A 27,097-nucleotide genomic window follows, 5' to 3' on the forward strand; every position below is an offset into this window, starting at 1 on the left:
AAAAAAAATTTTTTAACACAGTTTTGGATTTTTTTAAGGGGTCAAAATGTAAATAAAACCATATAAATTTGGTATCCCTGGAACCGTACTGAAACACAGAATACAGGGGACATGTCATTTTGGCTGCACAGTGAACGCCGTAAAACCAAAGCCCGTAAGAAAGTCGCAGAAATGCATTTTTTCTTCAAATCCACCCCATTCTGAATCTTTTTCCTGCTTCCCAGTACATTATATAGAATAATTAATGGTGGCATCAAGAAGAAAAATTTGTCCTGTAAAAATTAAGACCTCATATGGCTCTGGGAGCAGAGAAATAAAAAAGTTATGGGGTTTAGAAGGAGGGGAGTCAAAAACGAAAATCAAAAAATGCCATCGGTGGGAAAGGGTTAAACCATGTTGCCCATGACAACCACAGATGAAATAGGCAATGGGAAATCCAAAAGCCCCCACCCTTAACTGTCATTGTGGATGTGTGTGTGATGTGGTGAGACCTTCAAAAATTCACTTTTCTAGCCCTTAACATGAGCCCTTCCAAATTAAGTTAGAGGCCCTTAAGCTGAGCTACCAGCAGAGATTGAGGCCCTTGAGGTGACTTCAGCCTCTTACCAGCAGAGTTTTAGGCCCTTTAACTTAGTTCAGCCTTGCACCAGCAGAGTTTTTTACCCTTTGGGTGAGTTGAGCCTTGCACCAGCAGAGTGTTAGGTTGATGTGTAGGGGTGAAAGCAGTGTAGATGTGGATGCAAGTGCAGCAGCAAAAAAGGTGGCTAGAGGCAGAGGCATGTCCAGAGGCAACAAGGCCAAAGATTTTCCGTGTACTAGCCACTCATGCAAAAGTCTCCCATGTTGCCAGAATAATTCCTCCAACAGGCTAACAACTGCCATCCGGTCCATCTGGTTGGAAGCTTATTATAAGTCATGCCAAGTAACACACTGGCACACATGGCTGACTTCATGTTAGGTTGCTTTTCAAGAGAAAAAGGTATAATTCACATCATGGAGAACAAACAATAATGGATTTTTGTAATCCTTGACCCCTGGTAGAAGTTAAAAATCTCATCCTTTGTTCTGGTACAGGAGAGGAAAAAAACATACAAATGATATGTACATAAGGAGGCAGGCTAAGCAGCAAAAAAGGTGGCTAGAGGCAGAGGCATGTCCAGAGGCGGCAAGGCCAAAGATTTTCCATGTACTAGCCACTCATGCAAAACTCGTCTTTGAGGGGTTCAGCAAGAGGGTCAGCTTTGACGACACATTACTGATTTTAACAATCCCACTCCTGTGTGTGATGCAAGAAACCTTCATCACCATCAGGGATAATGTATTGTACGCTGAGGAATCAGGCATAGGAGCAGAACCATTCCAGCAGGATAGTCAGTGCACACTCCTGCCACTTCACAGCGTATATTGATTTAGGAAAAGGAGGATGACAAAGTGTCACATAGGAGGCTAGCGGCACCCCCTGGCCAAACTACTGCCACTGAGGTGCCTAGTGTCACCAGTTACATGACAAATTTTGTGCGTTTATCCTTCTGGATACCCAGGCCTACCATCACCAGATGGCAGCTGGGGCACCTCCCTATGCTGGGCCTAGCCGTTACTACTTCTCTTGCTAGGAAGAACACTTGACCAATGGATGAAAACTGCGCTACTCCAGAGGTGTTGAATTAAACTTGCACTTTATTGGAATTCTTTACACATGACGCATTCAAAAAAGTGTTTCGGGGAGTACCTCTTTCTCAAGTGTATAGCCAGTACACACGTATCCTTAGTGGCAGGAGTGCTGCTCTTTGCTGCCTCTGTCCTCCATCAGGGTGGGGTGCATACTTCTCTTGCTTTCCCCACCTTGAGCCTGCATGTGTCCCATAACATCAGTCGGGCCCAGAGTTCCGCACTTTGCTGCAAGGTCCACTTGACCACCAACATATCGACAAGTGCCTGCGGTCAGGGATGCTGCTTATCTTTTGGCCCGGGGTGCAAACTGGGGTGGCCTATCTCCTCTCCCAGCCCAAAATTCATGGCAGGGTTTCTCTGACAGCCTACTCCTGCGCTGCAACCTCGACCCCAACTATGAGCTGGAAACACTGTACCACTGGCGTGGGGAGATGTCAGCAGGCCGTGCTGAAGCTCATCAGCTTGGGGGATAGACAGCACACTGCCTCCGACGTGAGGGATGCCATCCAGGATGATATGGCAATATGGCTTTCCCCGCTACACCTGGGCCCAGGCATGTTTGCGTATGTGATAATGGCCAAAACCTGGTAGCAGATCTGGAGCTTTCCAGACTCAAACACGGTCCACACATGGCCCTCGTTTTAGGGGGTAGACCCTTAAAAATTGGATTGAGCTGATATAGTTTTTGCAGCTATTTTTTTGGGGGGAACACCCCAGAGAAAAGCTGTTTGTCACGTATACAGTGTTGGCCAAAAGTATTGGCACCCCTGCAATTCTGTCAGATAATACTAATTTTCTTCCAAAAAATGATTGCAAACACAAATTCTTTGGTATTATTATCTTCATTTAATTTGCCTTCAATGGAAAACCACAAAAAGAATTGTCAAAAAACCAAATTGGATATAATTCCACACTAAACATAAAAAAGGGGTGGACAAAAGTATTGGCACTGTTTGAAAGATCATGTGATGCTTCTCTAATTTGTGTAATTAACAGCACCTGTTACTTACCTGAGGCACCTAACAGGTGGTGGCAATAACTAAATCACACTTGTAGCCAGTTGAAATGGATTAAACTTGACTCAACCTCTGTCCTGTGTCCTTGTGTGTACTACATTGAGCATGGAGAAAAGAAAGAAAACCAAAGAACTGTCTGAGGACTTGAGAAGCAAAATTGTGAGGACGCATGAGCAATCTCAAGGATACAAGTCCATCTCTAAAGACCTGAATGTTCCTGTGTCTACCGTGCGCAGTGTCATCAAGAAGTTTAAAGCCCATGGCACTGTGGCTAACCTCCCTAGATGTGGACGGAAAAGAAACATTTTTCGAGAGATTTCAATGCAAGATTGTGCGGATGGTGGATAAAGAACCTCGACTAACATCCAAACAAGTTCAAGCTGCCCTGCAGTCCAAGGGTACAACAGTGTCAACCCGTACTATCCATTGGGGTCTAAATGAAAAGGGACTGTATGGTAGGAGACCCAGGAAGACCCCACTTTTTACCCAGAGACATAAAAAAGCCAGGCTGGAGTTTGCCAAAACTTACCTGAGAAAGCCAAAAACGTTTTGGTAGAATGTTCTCTGGTCAGATGAGACAAAAGTAGAGCTTTTTGGGAAAAGGCATCAACATACAGTTTACAGGAAAAAAAAAAAAAAGAGGCCTTCAAAGAAAAGAACACGGTCCCTACAGTCAAACATGGCGGAGGTTCCCTGATGTTTTGGAGTTGCTTTGCTGCCTCTGGCACTGGACTGCTTGACCGTATGCATGGCATTATGAAGTCTGAAGACTACCAACAAATTTTGCAGCATAATATAGGGCCCAGTGTGAAAAAGCTGGGACTCCCTCAGAGGTCATGGGTCTTCCAGCAGGACAATGACCCAAAACACACTTCAAAAAGCACTAGAAAATGGTTTGAGAGAAAGCACTGGAGACTTCTAAAGTGGCCAGCAATGAGTCCAGCCCTGAATCCCATAGAACACCTGAGGAGAGATCTCAAAATGGCAGTTTGGAGAAGGCACCCTTCACATCTCAGGGACCTGGAGCAGTTTGCCAAAGAAGAATGGTCTAAAGTTCCAGCAGAGCATTGTAAGAAACTCATTGATGGTTACCGGAAGCGGTTGTTCGCAGTTATTTTGTCTAAAGGTTGTGCTACCAAGTATGAGGCTGAGGGGGCCAATACTTTTGTCCGGCCCGTTTTTGGAGTTTTGTGTAAGATGATCAATGATTTGACTTTTTTTCATTCTCTTTTGTGTTTTTTCATTGCAAGCAAAATAAATGAAGATATTAATACCAAAGAGTTTGTGCTTGCAATCATTTTCTGGAAGACTATGAGTATTATCTGACAGAATTGCAGGGGTGCCAATACTGTTGCCCAACAATGTATAGCAAGAAGTAACTGCTGTGGATTCCTGCTATATTGTGGGGACACCCCAGAGAAAAGCTGTTTGTCACGTATATAGCAAGAAGTAACTGCTGTGGATTCCTGCTATTTTGTGGGGGGGGGGGACCCCTAACAAAAGCTGTGTGCATGTATATAGCAACAAGTAACTGTTCTGTATCCCTGTTTTCCACCATCCATGGAAAGCTGGACCCCTGTCTCTGCAGTGTATAGCTCTGAGAACAGCTGTTGTTGTTCTTTGGTTTTTCCTTATCTGAAGTGAATGCCTATCTAGCCCTCAGCAGATATGTTTTTCTCCCTATCTCTGACTGCAAAAATGGTGAATATGCCGGCTGCCGTTCTTATAAATGGGAGGTCAAATGTTTTCGCCAGCCAATGGGTTTTTTCATTTTTTTTCACTTTTTAGTTCCTGTCCCATCTCCCCTGCACAGTTATTAGTCCAAAAAACGTGCCAAGGAAAGTGGGAGGGGATACAAATTTTTACTGCGTATGCCGCGTGGTATTCAATTGGGAACGAATATCTCGAATGGCCTGATATTCGATTGAATACCTATTCGATCGAACAGTGTTCGCTCATCTCTAATCATTGCTACAAATAATCAGAAAAGAACACTTGTCTACAAGCAGTGGTGAACCTAGCCTTTTTGCTGTCTGAGGCGGACTATTGAAAGCGTTGGAGGAAAGGGGAGGGGGGTGTTGGTAACAATTCTAAGGCCCAGTGGGGGTCTCAGCCCCCCATCAATCAGGTATTTATCCTTTAGCATTTAGGTGAATACAGGGCAGTAATATTTTGTGACTTACAGGAGACGTCTCTGACTAATCGTTCACATTTCCTGTCTCTTCCCTTTGGACTGCCATGGCCACTTTTACCAGCTGTGGCTTGTCTCTGTAAAGTTTGCAATACAGACATCTCTGACTTCTCCACACACCCAGCCCATATATATATATATATATATAACACCTCTTAAGTTCATAAAGCCCCCTTATATAATATGCCCCTTCCTAACAACTCCTTATAAGTTTACATAACTAGCAAAGACTGGGCCCCCCAGAAAACTTTTGACTCCCCCTCCACCACCACCTTTCCTGGCCCACACACAGTCGAACACCTCGTTTACACAAAACCCTTGCATGCAGAATTATGCCACATAGCAGCACCTGCAACCACTATTATGCCCCATAGCAGCCAAAGCAACCTCTATTAGGCCCCACAGTGTCCGACCAAACCTCTCTTATGCCCCACAATGGCCCCTGCAACCTCCATTATTCCCCACCCATGAACTATTATTATACTCTGGGGTCTTTTCAGTAATAATAGTGGTAGATGTTGGGGTTCTGCTGCTCACAGCCACTTATACTCCCCCCTTCTGCGTCCTATAGCAGAAAGGGAAGCTGGGTCGACCATGAGCAGGAGCGGGGATAGGTAGGTAAATAGGCCGTTACCTGCTGGGGATACTCCAGCCTGTATGGGCCTATTGGTTGAGGAAAAAAAAATTGTAAAAATGTTGCCCCTCTGATAGTGCCACCTGAGGTGGCCGCCTCACTCCGCCTCATTAGAGGTGCATCCCTGTCTACAAGGATTGTAAACGATGGCTGATCTTCTGGGATACACATTTTTCTCAGTTTATTATGAGGATTGCTGTTCTATTTTTTTTTCTTTGCACACTATTTTCTACATTTCTACTTTTAAATACATTAGAGCTAAAAATGATATAAATAAGTTATAATTATGATGTAAATAATAATGAATTTTCTACTTGTTTGTGTCTGGTACTAGCTCCTGCTGTACTAGACTTGGCCTATTGATGAGAGTGGCTCTGTTTCTGTGAAATGACAAATATATCTAATCCCATACAACCCTATTTAAAATTGAAGTAGAAAAGTGGTCACATAGGCAGGACATTTGTTAAACATGTTACTAATATTAAATGCGTTAAGAAGTTTTCCAGGAAGTTTGGAGCTACTCTTGTGGTGTCTGGGGAAGGTGTTAAAAAAAAGCATACTTACCTGTCCTTTGAGTTTTGGTTGTCTTTTGCTGGTGTCCATTTAGTCTCGCGCACTTGCAGCAGGCAATGGAAAGTCAGGGACAGGTGAGTATGTTTTATATTTTTATTTTACACCTCCCCCAGCCTTCAAAGCTTGCTCCAATTCCCAGATAAATACAGTACTCTAACTGCAATTTTTTCTTTTTCTTTACAGTTGTTGTAATACTATGTGGAATTTCCATATTCACAGCCAGATTTGGACATTATGATGGAATGTACCAAGCATATTGCTTCATTTTAACATGGATCTGTTTCTGCCTCACCTTTATACTTGCAATCCTTTACATGATCCTGCGGAAAAAGTAATTATCCTATAGGGCTGGACCTACCCCAAAGCCTGTGAACCGTAATTTCAACAGAATCCCCTAATTTGCCACATGAGAAATGCTTCAACATTACGTCACAGACAAGGGTGCACAAACAGTGGGCATAGTCTATGAAAGACATGCAACAGGTTACATTGCTTCTAATACAACTGCCCCAATTTGAAGGGAAAAAAGGCAATGGGGAAGCCATCTAAGTAGAAAGCAACAATATGTTGCTGCAAATTTCTAGTTTACTAAATTTAAGGGATTTTTAGTCACAGTACAAATTGGAAATTACATGTGACCTGAAAACAACAAAGTATTTTATTAAATGTATTTATTTATAGTTTAAAAGATATTTTAAGTGCAAGATCTTTTTGTTAGGTTTTGAGGACACCGTGTGGTATTAAGTACTGCATGCACACAATACAAGGCCATATAAATTTGCGAGAAAGGTTCCATTTTGCCACTGTTTTTCTGTTTTACCTTGACTGTATAAAATACTTTTGTGCACAAAACCCCCACAAGTAATATAAAAATGATAACATTGGTTAACTAGAAAAATAAAGGCCGCTTAGTCATGTAAGGTTAAAACGGAATAAACAGTTTTACCCTCAAAGTCAGTGTCAAGCTATACAGTATGTAAGATATTATACATGTTTAACAATATTAACTATTTTACCATTGTGTAAAATGCCCCAGTTCCTAGGTCGGACATATATCTCGATGTGATGATGGGGATCACTATACCTTTTATATTTAGCAATTCAGTGAAAAGTGTTGTTGCCATTTTAAGGACCTACTGAAGTTGCATAAAGATGCCTTATGTAATGTATCATGTTAAAATAAAGTGTATCTCTATGTTTAAGTTTTGCTGTAAAATGATTAATAATGGCTATTAAAGAAATACATTGTCACATAACTTAATAAAAGGGATTCCTAAGGAGTTACGGCAAGAAAGTCTGATAAGGCAAATGGGAAAGTGCAAAAAAGCTTACACAATTGTAGATGCAAAAATCTATGTTTATTTCAATTAGGCAAACTAGCTCATCATGCTACCTTAAAGGGGCTCTATCAGCAAAATTATGCTGATAAAGCCCCACATATGCGTGAATAGCCTATTCAGGCACCGCTAAAGTTATATTAAACTCCCCCCCCCCCGTTTTAAAATAAAACCCTAATAAAGAATATGTTAAACTTAGTTATCGTGCACGGTGGGCGGGCATTGAGGGTCCGACATCATTTTAAGCCACGCCTCCTCTTCCACCGAAGTCTTTGGGTCCCGTCTTCCTCCGGCGCTCGCGAACCGCTATTGATAAAAAATGGCGTGGGTGCATGCGCAGTAGCAGCAGTAGTAGTAGTAGCAGCATGCTATTGTGAATGCACCCGCACCATTTTTTATCAATGGCAGTTCGGGAGTGCCGGAGGAAGACGGGACCTGAAGACAACGCTGGAAGAGGAGGTGTGGCTGAAGATGACGTCGGAACCTGAATGCCCACCCACCGTACACGATAGATAAGTTTAACATATTCTTTTTTAGAGTTTTATTTAAAAACAGGGGGGGGGGGTAGTTTAATATAATTTTAGCGGTGCCTGAATAGCCTTTTTAAAGGCTATTCATGCATATGTGGGGCTCTATCAGCATGATTTTGCTGATAGAGCTCCTTTAACCCTGGGAGACCATACTAAAGGTCATCCTCAGCCTTGTGTTCATGATTATTGATCCCCTACTCTTTATGGACTTTAGAGTTCTACTCTACTGACTTTTCCATCTTAGTAAATATTTGTATTCCCTATGGAACACAGGAGCATTATTTCTTAGAACTGTGTTACATTGTTCCTCTATTATTCCTTCTGGAAATATATGAATCAACTGACAACTGGGTGTTACCATTTTCATTGACTATCAGATGTGACCACACATGGTCTAATAGTGATCACTGTAAACTGTGTAAGTAGTGTTCGGGACTGGACAATATCAGACTGTATTGGGATCCTACTGACAAAAAGAATGCTAACCCCCAGCCGTCAATTTATTTATATATTTCCATAAGGAATAACAGCACTGAACAATTATTTCATGGGGAATCTAAGCATTTACTTTAAAGAGGCTGTCACCAAGTACAAAATGCTGAATGACATACCTCTTATAATTGCGGCTGTGCCTTATCAGTGGTTTTTTGCTTTTAATCACCCCTACATTCACTCGTGCATTCACCCCTACAAAACATACAGCACATACTCTCCAAGTGGATAGTAACCCGTGTATTCTACGAGAATGAGTGGACTGAAATATTATATATATATATATATATATATATATATATATATATATATATATATATTTATTTATTTATTTTTTATTTAATTTTTTTTAACACAAATTAACCAGGGGCTCATCAACAATAAACAGAAGTATATCATTTAGCATTTTGTACTTGGTGACAGATCCTCCTTAACAGAGATGTAAGAAGTGACAGACCCTAAGTTATATGGACCAGACAAAAAAATGTCATTTAGAACAATTTAAAGTAACTATATCATTTGCTTTTGATTTGGCTCATTTAGATTTAACTTTAGATTTAATACATATAGTTTTTCACAAACACATCTGGATTATGTTCTGTGGTTCATTACCTTGTTGCTTCTTGCTACATACCTCAGTAGAACTCAGTAGTTTTTTCTTGGTCCTTCTACCCTATTACTCTTACCTATGCTATTATTCTTTGCATATTTAATGGTACTATGGCTTTTATGTGGAATGGAATAAATATGTAGTTTTTGCACTAATTGTAAATATTTTGATACAATATTAAATGGATTCATAAACTGAAATACAATATTGCTAATTGTAATGCAATCTGTCTCTTCGGTTATTCTCTTTCTATTCACACTACAATATTTAACAATTTTCCTATTCACATTGGGTCATTTCTAACAAAGAAAAAAAAACCATAAAAGCGGTGCTAAAACAAGTTTCATGCAGTTTTCAAATCTATTTTTATTTTATTTTTGTTTTAGTTTATTTCCACGAGACATGGTAGGCCTACTAACCTGCAGATCCGCTTTTATTATTTTTACTTTATTTTTAAATATTTTTATTAAGGATTTTCAAATAACAAATAATAAACGTGAAGTACATAGAACATAAAGCATCTGATAAGAACGCACACAAATGGCAAACAGTAAGAGTATGATAAATAATGACATTATCAAGACTCACAAATGTGAGTATGTGTAGTTACAGGTACTCAGGTAAGGTAGTTCCAAGTTCAGGAGAGACAACAACATTTCATTGTACAGTGACTTTAACAATAAAGTGGCTATAGCTAGAATGACAATAAAAATTGTCAGTACAATATTAGTGACTTTACAATGGATAAGGATAATAGTAATTGTAGAAAAAGGGGTACTGCTAGGTAATTGTAAAAAAAATTTTCAAGGAAACATAAGCCAAATTGGGGCAAAATAAAGGCAACATCAAATGTAAACAGTGAAGATAGAGATATAGATAAAGAGAAAGTTGAGAGTAGAGCAAAAGGGGGAAAGGGAGGGGGGAACGAGGAGAGAGAAAGAAGAAGAAGGGGGTGGGAGAAAGAGGGGGTTACTTGTAAACTCTCAGCTTCACATTCTTCCATGGGCTCAAATCTTCTCAAACCTGGCGTGAGATCTATGTTTCCAGCTTGATAGTTCTTCAAAGTGGGAAATTTGATTCATCTTTTCTATCCATTCAGCTTTTGATGGAGGGTCTGGACTCAAACTTCTCTGTGGGATTAGGGAATTTGCCACAGAGAGCAAAAGAGAAATAAGGTTCAATCTTGAAGGAGTGTATTGAGAGGAGAGTAGCGCTAGTATGATCATTGTCTGGGTAATCTCTAAAGTGTGGGATGACAATTGCCGGATTACCACTGGGACATCCTCCCAAAAAGTGCAAATCACTGGGCATGACTACCATATAGGTGAGAGAGATCTGCTCTAAGTCATGCATCTCTAACACAGGTCAATATCAGCCAGATTCATTTTATGGAGCCATTGAGGGGTGTGATACCATCTAGTTAGCACCTTATAATGCGTCTTCTGAAGGCGCACACAAGGAGAGAAGCCATGGGAGTGTTGAACCTGTTATCTGAGAGAGTTAAGTCCAATTCACGTTCCCAAGTGGAAAGAAAGGCCGGTTTGTGTATCTGTAGAGGACTGACAATGGTGGCCAGGACATATCATGTCTTGGACAATTGTTTATGATGGGCCAGGAGCGTATGTTCAAAAGTAGTATTGTCAGTATTCACATTATTAGCTGCTGACCACTCTTTGAGAATTCCGGACAGATGATATTTGAGAAGAAAAGATAGCGATGATGTGTCAGAAATTAACAAATCCAGTTTTGTAGAATTTATATCTTTAGTCCTATCTAGCACCTCCATCTGCCTGTGAGAGAGTAAACGGTTCCATATGCTACAGCACGTTAACCCTGATTTACCTAAACAGTTCGAAACTATTTCAAGGGGGATACAGGGGAAGGGGTTAGATTCACCTTTAAGTTTCGCCACGTCTCACAGGCACCTAATAAGAGGTGATCCAAAGACCTCGAACAATGGCCTGAGAAACCATAGAGCCAAAAATCTACTATGGAAGAATACCCAAACGTACTCCATGATAAATCAGCTATCAGTGTTTGCAGACCAATTGAAGTGAGTTCCATCCAATGTTTTAATTGTACTACCCTGTAATAATCCGAAATATCAGGGAGAACTATTCCTCCCGACAACTTTTCCTCATTAGTAGCCTTGGGCGCTTGCCTCTCCAGAGAAAAGAAGATAAAATGTTCCTCACTGAATTGAAGAAGAGTGGTGGTAAACGAATAGGCAGCATATGGAGCCGGTAAAGAATCTTAGGAAGTCTGCAAAAGATTCCTCCTACTAAACCATGAGAACTGCATTCCCTGATAGGACAGCAACATTATCCGATCTCCGTTAACAACGGTTGGAAGTTTTCAGCATAGCTGCTAGAAGGATCCGCTGACAGTTGGATACCAAAATATTTGCGCGTTTTAGATGTTCATTTAAAAGGAGTAGCGGTGGCGAGCCACGATACCAGCGAGTGTGAAACAGTAATATTTAGTACCTCTGACTTATCTAGATTGGCTTTATAGCCAGACACAGATCCATATGATTGGAGTAGATCCACTATCGCTGGGAGTCCCTTCTCTGGGTTTGAAACCAGAAAAAGGACATAATTGGCAAATGCAGCTGAATGCAGCACATGTTATCCCATCTGGAAACCAGAGATATCTGGATGTGAACAAACCGCCTGTAGTAAGGACTCTAGCATGAGAATGTAAAGGGGAGGAGAGTGAGGACATCCCTGTCTAATGCCATTTGTAATATTAAAGATAGGTGAAAGAGTGCCATTAATCCTCAAACTAGCATGGGGGGCATCATACAGGGTAAAAACCGCATCTATGAATTGAGGCGGGAAATTAAATTTTTTTCAAAGTAGCTTTCATAAACAACCAATCCACTCTGTCACACGCTTTTTCAGCATCGACTCCTATGAGCACAAGATCAGAGCAGGTTTTCCTAGCGTGAGTAACGGCATGAAGCAGTAGATGGGAATTGTCCTTTCCCCTCCTTCCCAAAACAAACCAAGCTTGATCAGGATGTAGTAATGAAGGTAGAAGATGTTTTATTGTAGAGGCTAAAATCTTTGCCCACATTTTGAGATCCATATTGAGGAGTAATATGTTCCTATAGCTACAGCATGGAAGGGGATCCTTCCTTTCTTTAGGGAGAAGTGTGATATGAACTTCTTGTGCTTGGCGGAGGAATGATTCTCTGGACATCAAGGCATTACATGATAGGGAAAAATGTGGCAAGAGTTCAGATTGGAATACCTTATAATACTGTAAAGGGAAACCATTAGGACCAGGGCTCTTTCCTTTCAGGAAACTATTCAGGACACATTTAGCTAAATCAAGAGATATTTGGCAGTTAAGAGCAGAGGCGATTGCCTCTTAGAGGGAGGGTAAGGAGAGGGAGTTCAGAAACTTTTCAACTCTTTCTATATGGTCAGCAAAGGAAGTGTTGAGTATCTCTGAGTCAAGTTATATAACCCCAAATAAAATTGCAAAAAGGCTGCAGTGAAGTCTCTTTTTTTAAGCTGACCGTATGCATGGGATAAAAGTCCCCCAAACAAGTATCCTGGATTTCAACATGTGTGATCCTTTATTTCCTACAGAATGTCTACCAGAGGATTCCAGTAGCGACTTATTCCGCTCTCGCTATGTTGAAATATACTTGTACACTTGGCTGGAACTGGTGGAAAAAAAGTGACAGCTATTTTTTGAAGGGTTTATGGCAAGTATTAGAGAGGATGGTATAAGTATTTACAAGCTTTATATACAGTAGTTTTTCCAGTGGGAGTAAGAAAAATATCCCACAAGATGCAAAACAGAGACTCTACATTACACTGTACAGGCGAAGACTCTACATTACAAAACAGGATATTGGTCTGCATGCAGCAGTTACATTTCTTCAGTGTGAAGCTACTGTATGTGCTCCCTCACCCTTCCTGAGTCTAAGGCTAAACATTCAGGTAACCAGTAGCCTACTCTGTACTGATCAAGGGCAAGAATGCTAAGACAGCTATTTGTGAACAAGCCACTCTTTCTTTTGAAGGAGTTTGCTGTTTGACTGGTATGTGACAGCTTTCTACCTTGGGAGGAGAGCTATTTGTGGATACCATTTTCTCATGGAGCATTGCCTTGGAATAAAACTCCATATATTAGCTGCTCTTGTATGAGAAACAGTAACTTTCATCCACACAGAAAAAAACAACAGGTACAAAAACAGTGTGTACACTTAGGGGTCCAGCTATAGGATAGTGATTAGAGATGAGCGAACAGTGAAATATTCGAGATTCGATATTCGTTTCGAGTAGAGCCTACTCGATTGAATATTGAATCCCATTATAGTCCCAAATGCTCATTTCAGGGGAAACGACTATTCGACTAAAGGAGAGTCACCGAGTCCATGAATAGCAGAAGGAGAGTGTTTAGGAGGAGTCCTGTGCATTTAAAGCGCACGGACCCCATTATAGTCTTTAACTGCACAGCGCTTGCAGTTGGAAAGTAAGTTCCCTCGTAACCACAAGCTGCCAGCTCTCCCGACTAGCAAAGACGAGCCTGCGGCAAATCAATGCTGGTTCTGCCGGAGGCTCGTCTGTGAGGAAGCGGAGTCTAAAATCGGACCACAATGGAGACTGATGTGGTCCGATCTTAGACCCCATCTCCTCACAGTTGAGCCTCCGGCAGAACCAGCGTTGATTGGCAGAATGCTGTACACTGGCCAATCAACGCTGGTCAATTCATTCCTATGAAAAAAAAAGTAAGCTCCCTCATAACAGCAAACTGCCAACTCTCCTGACTAGCAAGGACGAGCCTGCTGCAGAACCAGCATTGATTTGCCGAATGCTATACGCTGTATAACATTCGGCCAATCAACGCTGGCTCTGAATCGAATATTTACTGTGAATAGCTAATAGTATTCGATCGAGTACGAATATTTCGAATACTGTAGTATTCGATCGAATACCTACTCGATCGAATACTACTCGCTCATCTCTAATAGTGATAACAATTATACTTTAACCCTGGTGCCTTAGGAGGCACAAAAGCCCCTCTGCCACATAGTACAACACCAGCATATATATGGGAGAACTGGAAAGAACTGGAAAATTATGTTTTGCATTAGAGGCCAAAAGTTTAGAGATATGTCTCTGTACACAATGTTGCACTGATTAAATCTGTGATGACTGCAGTTGATATAGAAAATTCTGCTGCCCATTGTATTCAAAGAGAGGCAGGGATCAAAGAGGAGAACTGCAAAAATAAGCATCTTGCTCATACCTGCCGCAAACTTCATGGCTGATTCAGTCGTAGAACGTATGGCATGAGCCACTCCGCTGATTAGCAAGTAAATCCTGCAGCAAAAAGCCAGAGGGCTAAAAAGTGAAGCAAAATTTGATATGGAAGTCCACCTTAAATTTCTGTTCACTTTCCACTGTGTGAAGTAGTCTGGAGCAGAGAAGATGTAAAGCTAAGAAGTTATAATCCAAGAACTCTACATCGTACCATTATGTCTTACACTTGTAGAAATGCAGCAAATATCATGCCATGTTTAAGAATATCTAAATTTTTTAATAATCTGCCATTTCCTGTTGTAGACATGCACAAGACAAAGCTTCAAATCATTTACAAATAAAAAAAAACAAGACAAAGGTATTCCAATCTATATATCTATCTTGCAGTGGGCTATGTTTTACAAAGATAACACATAAAGACATATCTTATACAAAATATGTACATATAGCATAATCACAAATGAAGTATAAATATCCATTCTGAGCAAATCTGTTGCTGATTCTACAAATTGCTAGGTCATACCAACAAAGTAGGAAAGAAAGACAGCAATGGATTATGGGAATCATCCCCGATCCTCCTCTTTAATCTGTGTCTTTCATTTAGTGGTTTGAATCCCTTTTTCATAACTAATTTCCCTACAGTTTTTTGGAGGGAACGCCTAATCCCAGGATTACAGATAAGGCCTTGATTTATTTATTGGAGATTATGTAGTCAAGGTTAGCATGTCTTCAACATGTGCAGGGTAAGGGTGTGGAATAATCCTGTTTAAGGAACCTGGCATATCAGAATCATAATGTGCCAGGAGCTCCAAATGAAATATGAAGTCTCTCACTAAATGTACATTAGACATGAGGGCTATAAAACATTTCTTTTCTTATACAGCACCATATACAGTGACTCCTAAACATATATATTGGTAGAATTATACATGTCTGTAAATTTAAATAACTTCTGTAACCTTAAATCAAATAATACATGAAAATTGGAAAAACCCACTAATATTATAATAAATCTGTAAACTGAGTTTTCCTTCAAGATTTATAAAGGTTTGGTGCGGTAGTGCAAGCAGTAATTGGCAGACATCGTGGTGGCATAGCTAAATGAAATGCAAGGTCCGACTGCAAATCTAACTGAATATGACAGTTTAATGTTGCAGAAGAAGCAGGTAACGGGAAACAAAGCAGCTCAGAGAAAAGCAGCCAAGGCTGTACTTCACAATGGTTATTGAGATACAAAAGATGGCGAAAGCTGCTAATAAACTGGAGATAATAGGGAATCACAGTGGCTAGCATTACTGCTGTGCAAAACTAAGGACATGAGGTTATATCAAATTGTAGGAAGATCTACATGGACTCTGGACTCTCTCTCACTTAGGGTTTTTTTCTGGCTCATATACCTCCTTTCCATAATGCTCAATATGCTAGTAAAGATCCTATTCTTATTGTTTATTAGACATATGCAGCAAAATATTCAACAAAAACACAGCATTTCTGCAAAGTGGGGTCTTAGCCTTTAATTGGCTTCATATGAATTTAGCCATAATATGGGGATATGAGATTTTGAGCAAATACATTCTTTGTACAACTATGCAGAACATATTGGCATTTGGCACTATATGAACAAAACGAAATAAATATGTTAAAGCTGAAGAGATATAGATGCTATATATAGAGATGTAAAAATAAATCACCTAGAGAGACACCTGTCTATCTGAATATTTCGTACTGGCCTTACTTAGATAATAACTAGAGATGAGTGAACCGTGAAAATGTTCGATATTTGATATTCGTTTCGAGTAGCCCCTCAATATTCGACTACTCGAATCCTATTATACTCTATGGGGGGAAAATGCTAGTTTCAGGGCTAGACAACATTCGATCAAATTACACTTACCAAGTCCACGAGTGAAGGTCGGGCTGGATTCGCCGAGAAGTCTTCTCCGTGCAGCGTCCCGCGTCCTCTTCCGGCTCTGAATTCACTCTGCCAGGCATCGGGCCTGGGCAGAGCCAACTGCGCATGCCCGCTTGTAGTGCGGGCATGCGCAGTCGGCTCTGCCCAGGCCCGATGCCTGGCAGAGTGAATTCAGAGCCGGAAGACTCCGCGGGGAAGCTGCACGGAGAAGACTTCTAAAGGTAGGAGAAGAACCAGCGTTGATTAGCCGACTGTATAGCATTCGGCCAATCAATGCTGGTTCTGCATCGAACTTTTCCCATCGAATAGCGAGTGGTACTCGATCGAGTACGAGTATTTCGAATACCATAGTATTCGATCGAATACCTACTCGATCGAATACTACTCGCTCATCTCTAATAATAACACCTTACTAATGCTAATAACAGTCATACATTTGTAGGTAGAATCACAATTTTATCCCAGAAACAGCACTGCATCTAGAGATGGGCATAAACTTCGAAGAATTGTTTTATGTTTGAATGGTTTGGATAGATTATTATCAATTTATTAGATTATTATACTCTGGAATCTCCTCAGAACCCAGAGTATAATAGGTGTAGTCTATAGGGAGGTATAAAAAAACCTAACAATTAATTATACTTACCTTCCTTCGCCTCTCAGCCTCCTCCCTAAGACTGGTGCTCTCTCTGGGTCTTCTTCTGGCCTATTTCAACCTCCTTGGTGACATGATGAAGCTTGTGATTGAGCCTTTGCAGTCACATGGAGTGCGCTGAGCATCATGATGTCAATGCATCCCATGGGGCCGCTGGGGCCCGAATCAAAGGCCTCAGCAGTGACCCTGGGGTATATGGCAGCTAGGAGGCCAGAAGAGGACCCAAAGAGAGCACCAGATGCTGTGAGGAGGCCCAGAAGAGGTGAGCCAATAACTGTTTATTGGGCCTGAGGAGACCCCGGAGTATAATAGTTTTATTTCCAGTTCACGAGTGGCAAACCCCCAAAGTCAAACCTGAAACTTTTGGAAAATTCAGGTCAAAGCTGGTTTGCTATGAACCGATTTCCTCATTTCTACTTCTGTCTATTGGTAGAGTTTGGCATAGCAGTTCTATTCACCTGAATGGGTATAAGTTGTAATATTAGACACATGTAGTGTTTCTGGACAACAACAACTCATGTTTTCTAATATCACCTAAACCCTTTAAAAAGGGAAGAACTAACCTTAGCTTCAAGGTTACCATTTGTAGGACACATGCTAGGTCTCAAAAACATCTGTAAGAACACAGTCAGTTGTACAGCATTATCCAAACCTGTAGCTGCTTTGGAGAAAAATCTAGCTGGTTGGGCTAGAGTACATGACATTATACGGGGTAATGTCCAGCCCTGTTGGATGTTGAGTGTTATAGTTGTAGATCATTTATATTTAATCCACTGAATCTACATAAAACATTTGTTCAAGTAACCCATTCATATTCTAATTTCTAGCAAACTTCAAGCATCCTATTTCAATCCATGAATTATCTAGCAATGTTCCTCCTCCATGGATTCTTCTACATCTTCAAGATCCACTGAATGGTCACGTAGAAGGACTTTCTTTTGAAGTTCAGTGTAGAAGTCCACACTTTCTGACACAGAGTGGATAGGCTTGTCTCTATAGCAGTTCATTCCTTTGTGATTCAGAAAGCAGGTTTGCTCTTTCAAGCTTTGATGAAAAGCTTTCTGATTTCTTCTGAATTCTAAAACAGTTTTAGTATAAGTGTTGAGTGTTGTAACAGCAGAAGCCATACAGCAGGTGAAAGATGCCCATGCAGTGCTACAAAAAAAAGGGGATATATGAAGAAAAACTTACTCTTTCAGTGAGGAGTAGATATTCCCCAGTACTTTTTAAATCATAAATAAACTTACTAAAATGCCCATCCGTAATCCCATGAATGTGGCCTCCAATCCTCTGGTCCAAGGCTCACAGTGGCTTGAAAAACCTGAGTGTACATCATGTGTGCCACCATCCCTAGAAGCCCTGCAGATAATACATTATATTATTGGCAAAATGAACATAGTCTGAATAATATGACTTTTGTAAAAAAAGTAAAAAATCTTAGCACGGTATATATGGTAATTACACCTGAAGAGCCATATGAACAGCACCAAGAGAGCAGCCTTATAAGTGGAGAAGAAAACAAACCTTTAGATGTCTTCTCTGTGCCGCCGTTTGGTAGAAATCCCAGTTTGCAAATGAGTTCTCTCACAGCTCTGGGGGCGGTCCCGAGTGCTCAAACAGCACTGGGAGCATCCCTAATGCTGAGAGAGCACTCTCCAGCGCCGCCTCCATCTTCTTCAGGAACGGCTCTTTAATCAGCTTTGCCCTAGGCCCGAGGGCTAAAAGTGTGAAGCCTGCGTCGGGGATGCCCCCCAGTGCTGTTTGATTGCTGGGGCCCGCCCCCAGTGCTGCAAGAGAACTCATTTGCATACCGACGAAAACCAGGATTTCTACCGCACAGCGGGGTGGAGACGACATCTAAAAGTAGGAGAAGAACAGCCTTTCTTAAGGCTATTCCGATGTGTTAGTGAGAAAAAAAATTGAATTTTAATGATAGGATCCTTTTAATGTGATATATTACAAAATTTCTTACATTCAGTTTTGCTTTTAATTTATGAAAAGTTGCTTTATACCTGGAGATACTCTTTTTTTGGTCATAAGTAACATAAAGAAACATCATTACAGCTGGGAACCCCATTTGGACCCCATTGATTTTTTGCTAACGACCTATCCTGAGGACAGATCATTGATAAATATGAGTTGGGTATTGATAAAAATTAGATTTCAACAGGCACAGCATTTTCAACAAAATTTGTCAAAATCACTAATACATTCGAAATATGAAATTTTGTTATATATCTTACTAGCGAAAAATGCCTTTTTCCTATTTATCAGGATTCAAATAAAAATTCCCAAGCAACAACCAATACATTCTAAACGTTTAAGCATTATTTAAAAAATACCGTATTTTTCGGACTATAAGACGCACCGTATCATGAGATGCATCTAGGTTTTAGAGGAGAAAAATGGAGAGAAAAAATTTTGAAGAAAAAATGTGGTAAAATATTTAATATAAGAGAGTTGTAATTTTGCAAAAGCTGCAAGGCCACATGGACAGGTGTACGGGGATGCATATGGTATCTCTTTTTTGCAGGGTCAAGTGTATTTTTTAGTTATACCATTTTGGGGAATGTCTATTGCTTTGATCGCTTTTTACTAAAATCAGAGGTGAAACAGTGAATAAAACGGTAATTTGGCATTTTTGATACTTTTTCCTGCTACGACATTCACTCTACGGAAAAATAATTTGTAGACTGCGCATTGTATTTAAAAGGGTTCTATCATTGGGAAAAGTCATTTTTAACTAAGCATATACTTGCATAGCCTTTAGATAGGCTATTCCACACATACCTTTTATACGTAAATCACCTCAGTAGTTTTCAAATGAGACCGTTTTTAATTCATATGCTAATTAGGCTCCAGTGAGCACAGGAAGTTCTTAGTGAGTACTCCACTCTCTTCTCTTTCTGTAAGATGAATCATCAGCATCAGCAGCAGCCTGTACTGTACACACAGGAGAGAGACAGTGCTCGATGAGACGTCCGCAATGCACGATGGAGGCTAATTAGAATATGATTAAAAACAGGATCATTCAAAAATTACTGAGGCGATTTACATACAAAAGGTATGTGTGGAATAGCCTTTCTAAGGGCTATGCAAGTATCTGCTTAGTTAAAAATGACTTTTCCTAATGATAGAGTCACTTTAAGTTTGTAGACTGGCTATTTTCAAACACAGGGACACCTAAGGTGTATGTGTCTCATAGAAATTTTGTACTTTTATATGTATTCTAGGGAGAGGAGGTGATTTAGAACTTTGTGTTTATTTTCAAAACTTTTTTTTTTTATTAGCCCCCCCATAGGGTGCTTGAACCTGCAATCATTTGAGTGCAAGTCCTATAGACTTCAATACAATAGTATTGCATTCTAGGGAATATTTTGTACATTACTATTGAGTCTGGTTATAGACCAGCCTCAGTAGTAATATTACCATGGCAGGCCTGAGAGCCTTCATTAGGCTCCTGGCTGTCACAGGAAAAGGACAGCTTCTGCGATCTCGCCACGCAGGAGCCGGCCTGTAACAAACAAGGTAGGCACCGGCACGGGGGCAGTTTTCAGGCGTCTTACAGGTAGCAATGCCCTTGATCAAAATGGACTATGATCACAGGCTTTAGCTCTGGATCTCCACTGTACATTATCTTTACAGAGCTGGCATCCACCATAATAGTACGGCAGATGCCGGGATGTGTTTGTGCCACCGGGACACCCTGTCCTCACACCCAGGGCCCGCAGCGTCATGCCACTCCTGCCTTAACTGGAAGCTTTGCTGCAGGAAACAGGCAGGGGCAGGAATAGGGTGATGCATTCAGACTATAAGACGCACCCCCCATTTTCCTCCCAAATTTTTTTGGGGAAAAAGTGCATCTTATAGTCCAAAAAATACATTGGTTGAAAATATGAAAAAGTAGGTTTTGATTGTTTCAGTTTTTATTGTTATGCAGTTGGAGTATGTTTTTTTTTTGTTTTGTTTTGTTTTCTGATGTTTCTACTGTGATGTGAAATCTTTCACTACTGCCAGACAGAGTTGAACATGAGCCTCCTCCATGCCCAGGGCACCCAGCAATTCAGCAAAATGTAAGTGATTTTTTTTGGGGGAAAATATGTATATTTAATATGTGTATATTTGTTTACTTGTGATGTCATCAAAGGTCCTATAACACTTGGGTTTAGCTTGTTCTATATCGAGCCGGCTAAATCCTAGTGGGCTAAGGGACCAGGTCCTTCTGCCCACTAGCTTTTAGCCTGCTCTATATAAGAAAGCTATATCCTAGTGAGCAGAGGGACCGGGTCCTTTAGCCTACTAGGATTTAGACTGTTTTATATAAAAAATCAGCACTCATTTCCCTCCTCCTTTATCTGAGAGCAGGAAGCTAGGTCACATGTGTGGTGTAGACACAGGAACAGCTACAGACACAGGCTCGCTCCCGTGCACTTAGCCCCTCCTCCCTCCCCCCTGAGAGCAGGCAGCTACGTGACTTGACATTTGAGCAGATAATCCCAAGGGCCATAGAAACACAGTGTCGGGGGCCACATGGTGGCTCAGTGGTTAGCACTGCAGCCTTGCAGCGCTGGATCCTAGTGTTCAAATCCAGCCAGGGGCAAAAAACTATCTGCAAGGAGTTTGTATGTTCTCCTCGTGTTTGCATGGATTTCCATCCCATATTCCAAAAAAAAGACATAATGATAGGGAAAAATGTACATAGTGAGCCCTATGTGGGGCTCACAATCTACTTAAAAAAAAAAAAAGAAACACAGTGTCAACAATGAAGTGAATAAATTAAGATAGTGGACAAACAAAGCAGTTTTGCTGAAGCAGTGTATTTAGGAAAAGTCTTAAATCCACATTAACAAGCAGTATAGATAGGATCCTTGTTATGGGACAACCCCTTTAAGGCGCAAAAAGGGGCATTGTTAATTTAATACATATGGGGGTATCATTCGTTTACAGGGAGTTTTTATATCATGTATTTTATAATTGGGGGTAGTAGCAGGAGAGGAACTTTCTATAGGCAAGGAAAATGTAGGTCAAGTGTCTTGAAAATTGTCTGTACTGCAAAATTTACAGAGACTGGAAGAAGTGGTCATGATGGTCCAGATGGAGGAGAACAGAAATGTGAAAGATTACAGCCAGAGACTTCATCTGTAAGTCACATTTTCCTGTACTGTATTTACTTAAACTATATGCAGAGCCCTGTGTGCAGCCAGTATCTATCACTAAAAAAATCACCATATAGTGATAATATTGATATGCCCAGTTAGGGAGTGCTCCTGGATACATCTGTCTCCCCTGTGCCGCACCCCTATCTCTGCATTTACCTATTATATTAAAAAATGAACCAACATTTGAATAGTGTATGGTATAATATGTGTGAGGCAAAACTGTCTCTGTCATAGAACCTTTCAAGTACATTTATAATACCATCTCATGGGTTCATCTCATTACCTGAAAGCACTGAGGACATTGCAGCAAATGCATTCAGCTTCAATCCACAGACAGGATTTCCAGTGTAAAAGATTTCCAGTAGCAGCAGACCAAAGCTAATGATTAACAGTGTAATGTACACCAGTTCTGATCCTAGAGAAAGCCATAGGATCCCTGTGATAGAGAGCATAAGGATAAAGACATGTCTCATTTAACAACAAAATAGTGATTTTGGTTATTTGGGTTTATGTACAATGTATTTCCTGCTCCAGCAATGCACAAACATTAGTCCATGTGTACAGTGGGTCGCACAATCTCTCTTTCAAATACCCACTAGAGCTAATTTCACAAAAAGACTATTTCAATTACATTTTCAGAGAGAATTTTTTCTTTTAATTATTCAGAAGGCTTTAAAAAAAATAAAAATAAATAAAAAAGGTCGAATAATGCTCACCTAACTATTCCCCCACTACCCCATTCCAATGCTGCACAGATTCCCAATGTTATTTACTTCCCAATTGTTCTCAACTCATAGAAAATGCCACTGTGGCCAGTTATAGACTAAGAGTTATTTCCTTAGTGTCAAGAAAAAACAGGCAGGTAAGGGAGAACAGCAGGGGATCAGCAAGTTGAATATTGTCTCTTGTATTTTTTTTAAACCCTTCCTAAACAATTTGTTTAAAATATATATATATATATCCTCCCACAAAACTCCTGTTAGAGATGGGAGAATCTCTAATGAAATTCGATTTGTTTCGGGTTCTGTTGGTCGGGTTCCAGATTCTTTTCGGGTTCAACAAGTTTGGTACTAACTTCAATTTAAATTGGCTCAAAACATAGTGTATAGCGCTATCAGGGTTCCTAGAACCCATCTGTCCAATTTCTACCTATCTGAGGCAAACACAGTTGAAGTTATGTGAGGGAGCCTTCACATGGAGTAAACGCGTGGGTCTTTTTGCAAAATACACGTGTAAAAATAAGACTCCCGTTGACTTCAATGACATTTTACAGTCGTATTTTTACAGGCATATTCCCCAGGATGTAATATGCTTTGTCCACCATTTTGCACTAAAGGAAGCTATGATGGCTAAAGCAAGAATCCAGCTGTTTTAGGACTTTTCAAGGTTCATGCTTTAGAAGAGATGTCAATTCCACCCCCTCCTCCAACCACTCAAAGACCACTAACTTCCCTATAAGTGGAACAAGAGAAAAAGAAAAAATACGGCACCGAGCCGACCCTAGTGTAGTAAATTCAGCACAAGTATGAGTAAAGGTAAGCAAATGGGAAGCCGCTCACCTTAGGGGGTTGTGTAGGACACAACAACCCCAACAGTTCAAAAGATGTTAGAAACCAAGAGGGAAGCAGCTGGAAGAAACGTCACTGGGACGTAGAGGCATAGAGCCTGAACTCGGAACCACTAAGACTCCCAGCTGCTCTGGGAAGGTGATTTATTGCACTTGATAAAGGGCCTAAGTGCCTGAAACGCGTCGTGCCTTAATAAACATATCGTTATCCAATTGGGTGAGCGCTTCTCCTTGCCAATCCTTCTGAAGATTTTGGTCCCAGTCTGTTGTTCCCTATAAGTGGGGATTTCCTTTGTTTTTTGACAGCTCAACAAGACAAACACTGTAGTACTTTTAGATTTTTCTTGAACCTGCATCTCTTCTGCAAGACTCTGAAAATTCCCCTGCTGGATTTGATAGACTGCGAACTGAGTCTTCTTCCTACACTGCCGCCTCCACTATGACAACAGCAGAAATCAAAGCGCCAACTCCCACTGCCATCTTCACAGAAGCTTTCAGTTGAATCCCCTCCCTCATGACTCTTATTTTCTCTTTTCAGGTCCTTGTTTTTCAGGATGCTGTGACTTTCTCATAGTATTGACTTTTTTCAGGCCCCATGTTCTGGCTTCTTTATACTATTTTGGAAGTTGTACAGGGTGGGATAGTTCCCTTCGTTGTTTGATTCCTGCATCCACCACCCTCTAACTTAGCCCATGTGACTTAGTTTTGTTCTGGCCTAGAGTTCACAGCCGCCCCCTCCCACTAGAGGTCCTCACCAACTGTGTTTCCCTTTTAAGATTTCACTTGATCCTTGTCTGGTTGTTATGCTTGACTATTGCCTGCTCCATGCCAGAAAATTTAGTCCTGTTCATAATTTGTTTTTTTTTTTCAGGATATAATGTGGGATATTGTGATAGCCCCATTGTACTGTATGGGGTAATAAGGTTGGATATGTATTTATCTGTAGATCTAATTCTCGAGTTTGGATATTGTATCTGTGCAAGGTTTTTGGCTTTATTTCTAGCAGTTTTAATGATTACTTTTCCTGAATCTCTTTGTAAGAATGTTACTCTGTAAGGGTATGTCCACAAAGAGTTTTTTGCAGGCAGATTTCGACATGGAATCCACCTCAAAATCCTCCTGCAAAAAAGGCTCCCATTCACTTCAGTGGGAGCCACTTGCTTTTTTTTTCCGTTAGCTAGCTAGCGGAAACAAGAAGCAACATGTCCTTTCTTTTTTTGTATTCCGCTCCAGTTTAGGCCCATTCATTCAGTCCTAATCAGGAGTGGGATGCCACAACAGAATGCCGATGCACTCCATCAGCATCCCATCGTGGCTAGCCGCACCAAAAAAACCACACGGCAGAAAACTTTTCCACCGTATGAACTAGCCCTTTGGGATAATAAGTGACTTTGGTTTATTTTCTTCTGATCATCTTGAATTGTCCGAATGATAAATTATCCTTCCATTTCTGATAGTGAAGGCTTTGATAATCTAAAAGATTGTTGTAGTCTAATTTTTTGTAAAAAAAAGTTTTTCTTGAAAGCTGTTCCTCTTTTCCCATAAGGACTAAATCAAGGTACTGCATTCCACTGCTGCTAGTTATTACTGTGAATTTAAGACCCCAGTTCTTGCTACTTAAATGAGATGTAAATTTGTCAAAATCAGCCTGGTTCCCTCCCAAATGAAGAGAAGATAATCAATGTACCTCTTAAAGAAGAAGATGCATTCTGACCAACCTTGCCAAATCTCTCAGGGTAATAGAGTGATATATTTCTGTAAGTGTGTACATTAAGTATTGGGAAAAATTCCTGATACTGGAATTAAAGGGGTATTCCCACGTCACATACTCAGCAGTCTTCACTGCTGTAAAATCGTCTTTCTTCCTGGTTTCTTGCAACATTTGGTGGGCGGCGTTTCACATGCAACCTGATGTTTAGCTCCGCCCCCAAATTAGTGTGTAGATCCGCCCACCGCATAGCATGATCCTATGGGGAGGCTGAAGGGCCTGTGATGTCATCAAAGGTCCTTAAACACTATATGCACAATATTGGACTATGAAGTACAGGCAGGAGCAACTCCATTCTGTGTTACATACAGAGACTGTCTGTCTCTGCCATAATGAACACAATTGAATTAGCTAGCCTGATAACTGGGAGAACAGAAGACGTTCAGAAATGAAAGCAGCTCCTCTCCCCTATCTGAGTGCAGGACCTAGGTCACGTGGTGTAGACACAGGAATAGCTAGACACAGGCTCTCTCCCGTGCACTTAGCCCCCCACCCTCCCCCCTGAGAGCAGGCAGATACATCACTTGACTTTTGAGCAGATAAGTCAAGGGCTGTGTCAACAATGAATTGAATAAAGTATGATAGTGGACAAACAAAGCAGTTTTGCTGAAGCAGTGTATTTAGGAAAAGTCTTGCATCCACATTAACAAGCAGTATAGATAGGATCCTTGTGATGGGACAACCCCTTTAACCCCTTCCCGCCGATGGCATTTTTTGATTTTCGTTTTTCGTTTTTGACTCCCCTCCTTATAAACCCCATAACTTTTTTATTTCTCCGCTCCCAGAGCCATATGAGATCTTAATTTTTGCGGGACAAATTTTTCTTCATGATGCTACCATTAATTATTCTGTAGAATGTACTGGGAAGCAGGAAAAAAATTCAGAATGGGGTGGATTTGAAGAAAAAATGCATTTCTGCGACTTTCTTACGGGCTTTGGTTTTACAGCATTCACTGTGCAGCCAAAATGACATGTCCCATATATTGTGTGTTTTGGTACGGTTCCAGGGATACCAAATTTATATGGTTTTATTTACATTTTGACCCCTAAAAAAAATTCCAAAACTGTGTTAAAAAATGTTTTTTCTAAAAGTCGCCATATTCCGACGGCCGTAACTTTTTTATACGTCAGTGTACGGGGATGCATAGGGCGTCTTTTTTTGCGGGGCCAGGTGTACTTTTTAGTTCTACCATTTTTGGGAAATATTATTGCTTTGATCACTTTTTATTCAAATTTTTATCAGAATCAAAACAGTGAAAAAACGGCGGTTTGGCACTTTTGACTATTTTTCCCGCTACGGCGTTTACCGAACAGGAAAAATATTTTTATAGATTTGTAGAGCGGGCGATTTTGGACGCGGGGATACCTAACATGTATATGGGGTGATTTGAACTTTTAATACTTTTTATATTTTTTTTAATTTTTTTTACTTTTTTTTTTTTTTTTTTTGCATTTATTAGACCCCCTAGGGGTGTTGAACCCCAGGGGGTCTGATCACTAATGCAATGCATTACAATGCTAATGCATTGCAATGCATTGCAAAAAATCATCCTTTCTTTTGCAAGCTGCATAGACCAGCCTGCAAAAGAGAGGATTTGCAGACAAGCCTGGGAGCCTGTACAAGGCTCCCGGCTGTCATGGCAACGGGACGTCGGCCCTGGAGCATGCTCCAGGAGCCGGCGATCCCGGGCAAAATGGCG

General features: G+C 40.7%; 2 protein-coding genes across 2 annotated transcripts in view; one reads left to right on the forward strand and one right to left on the reverse strand.

Annotated features, from left to right (window-relative positions):
• EMP1 (epithelial membrane protein 1) overlaps positions 1 to 9,259 on the forward strand; it is a 31,792-nt gene extending 22,533 nt beyond the window's left edge. Inside the window, exon 5 of the mRNA XM_075286376.1 lies at positions 6,269 to 9,259. Within this exon, the coding sequence (XP_075142477.1) occupies positions 6,269 to 6,420 (152 nt within the window). The 3' untranslated portion in view covers positions 6,421 to 9,259. The remainder of the gene's footprint in view (positions 1 to 6,268) is intronic.
• An 8,303-nt stretch (positions 9,260 to 17,562) lies between these two features.
• The window catches only part of GSG1 (germ cell associated 1), an 85,850-nt gene continuing 76,315 nt past the window's right edge, over positions 17,563 to 27,097 (reverse strand). The window contains exons 4-6 of the mRNA XM_075286359.1: positions 22,346 to 22,498; positions 18,151 to 18,262; positions 17,563 to 18,058 (exon numbers count right to left, since the gene is read on the reverse strand). Coding sequence (XP_075142460.1) covers positions 17,767 to 18,058; positions 18,151 to 18,262; positions 22,346 to 22,498 — 557 coding nt within the window. The 3' untranslated portion in view covers positions 17,563 to 17,766. The remainder of the gene's footprint in view (positions 18,059 to 18,150; positions 18,263 to 22,345; positions 22,499 to 27,097) is intronic.

The sequence above is a fragment of the Leptodactylus fuscus genome, chromosome 9, assembly GCF_031893055.1.
Source record: "Leptodactylus fuscus isolate aLepFus1 chromosome 9, aLepFus1.hap2, whole genome shotgun sequence".
Taxonomy (NCBI): domain Eukaryota; kingdom Metazoa; phylum Chordata; class Amphibia; order Anura; family Leptodactylidae; genus Leptodactylus; species Leptodactylus fuscus.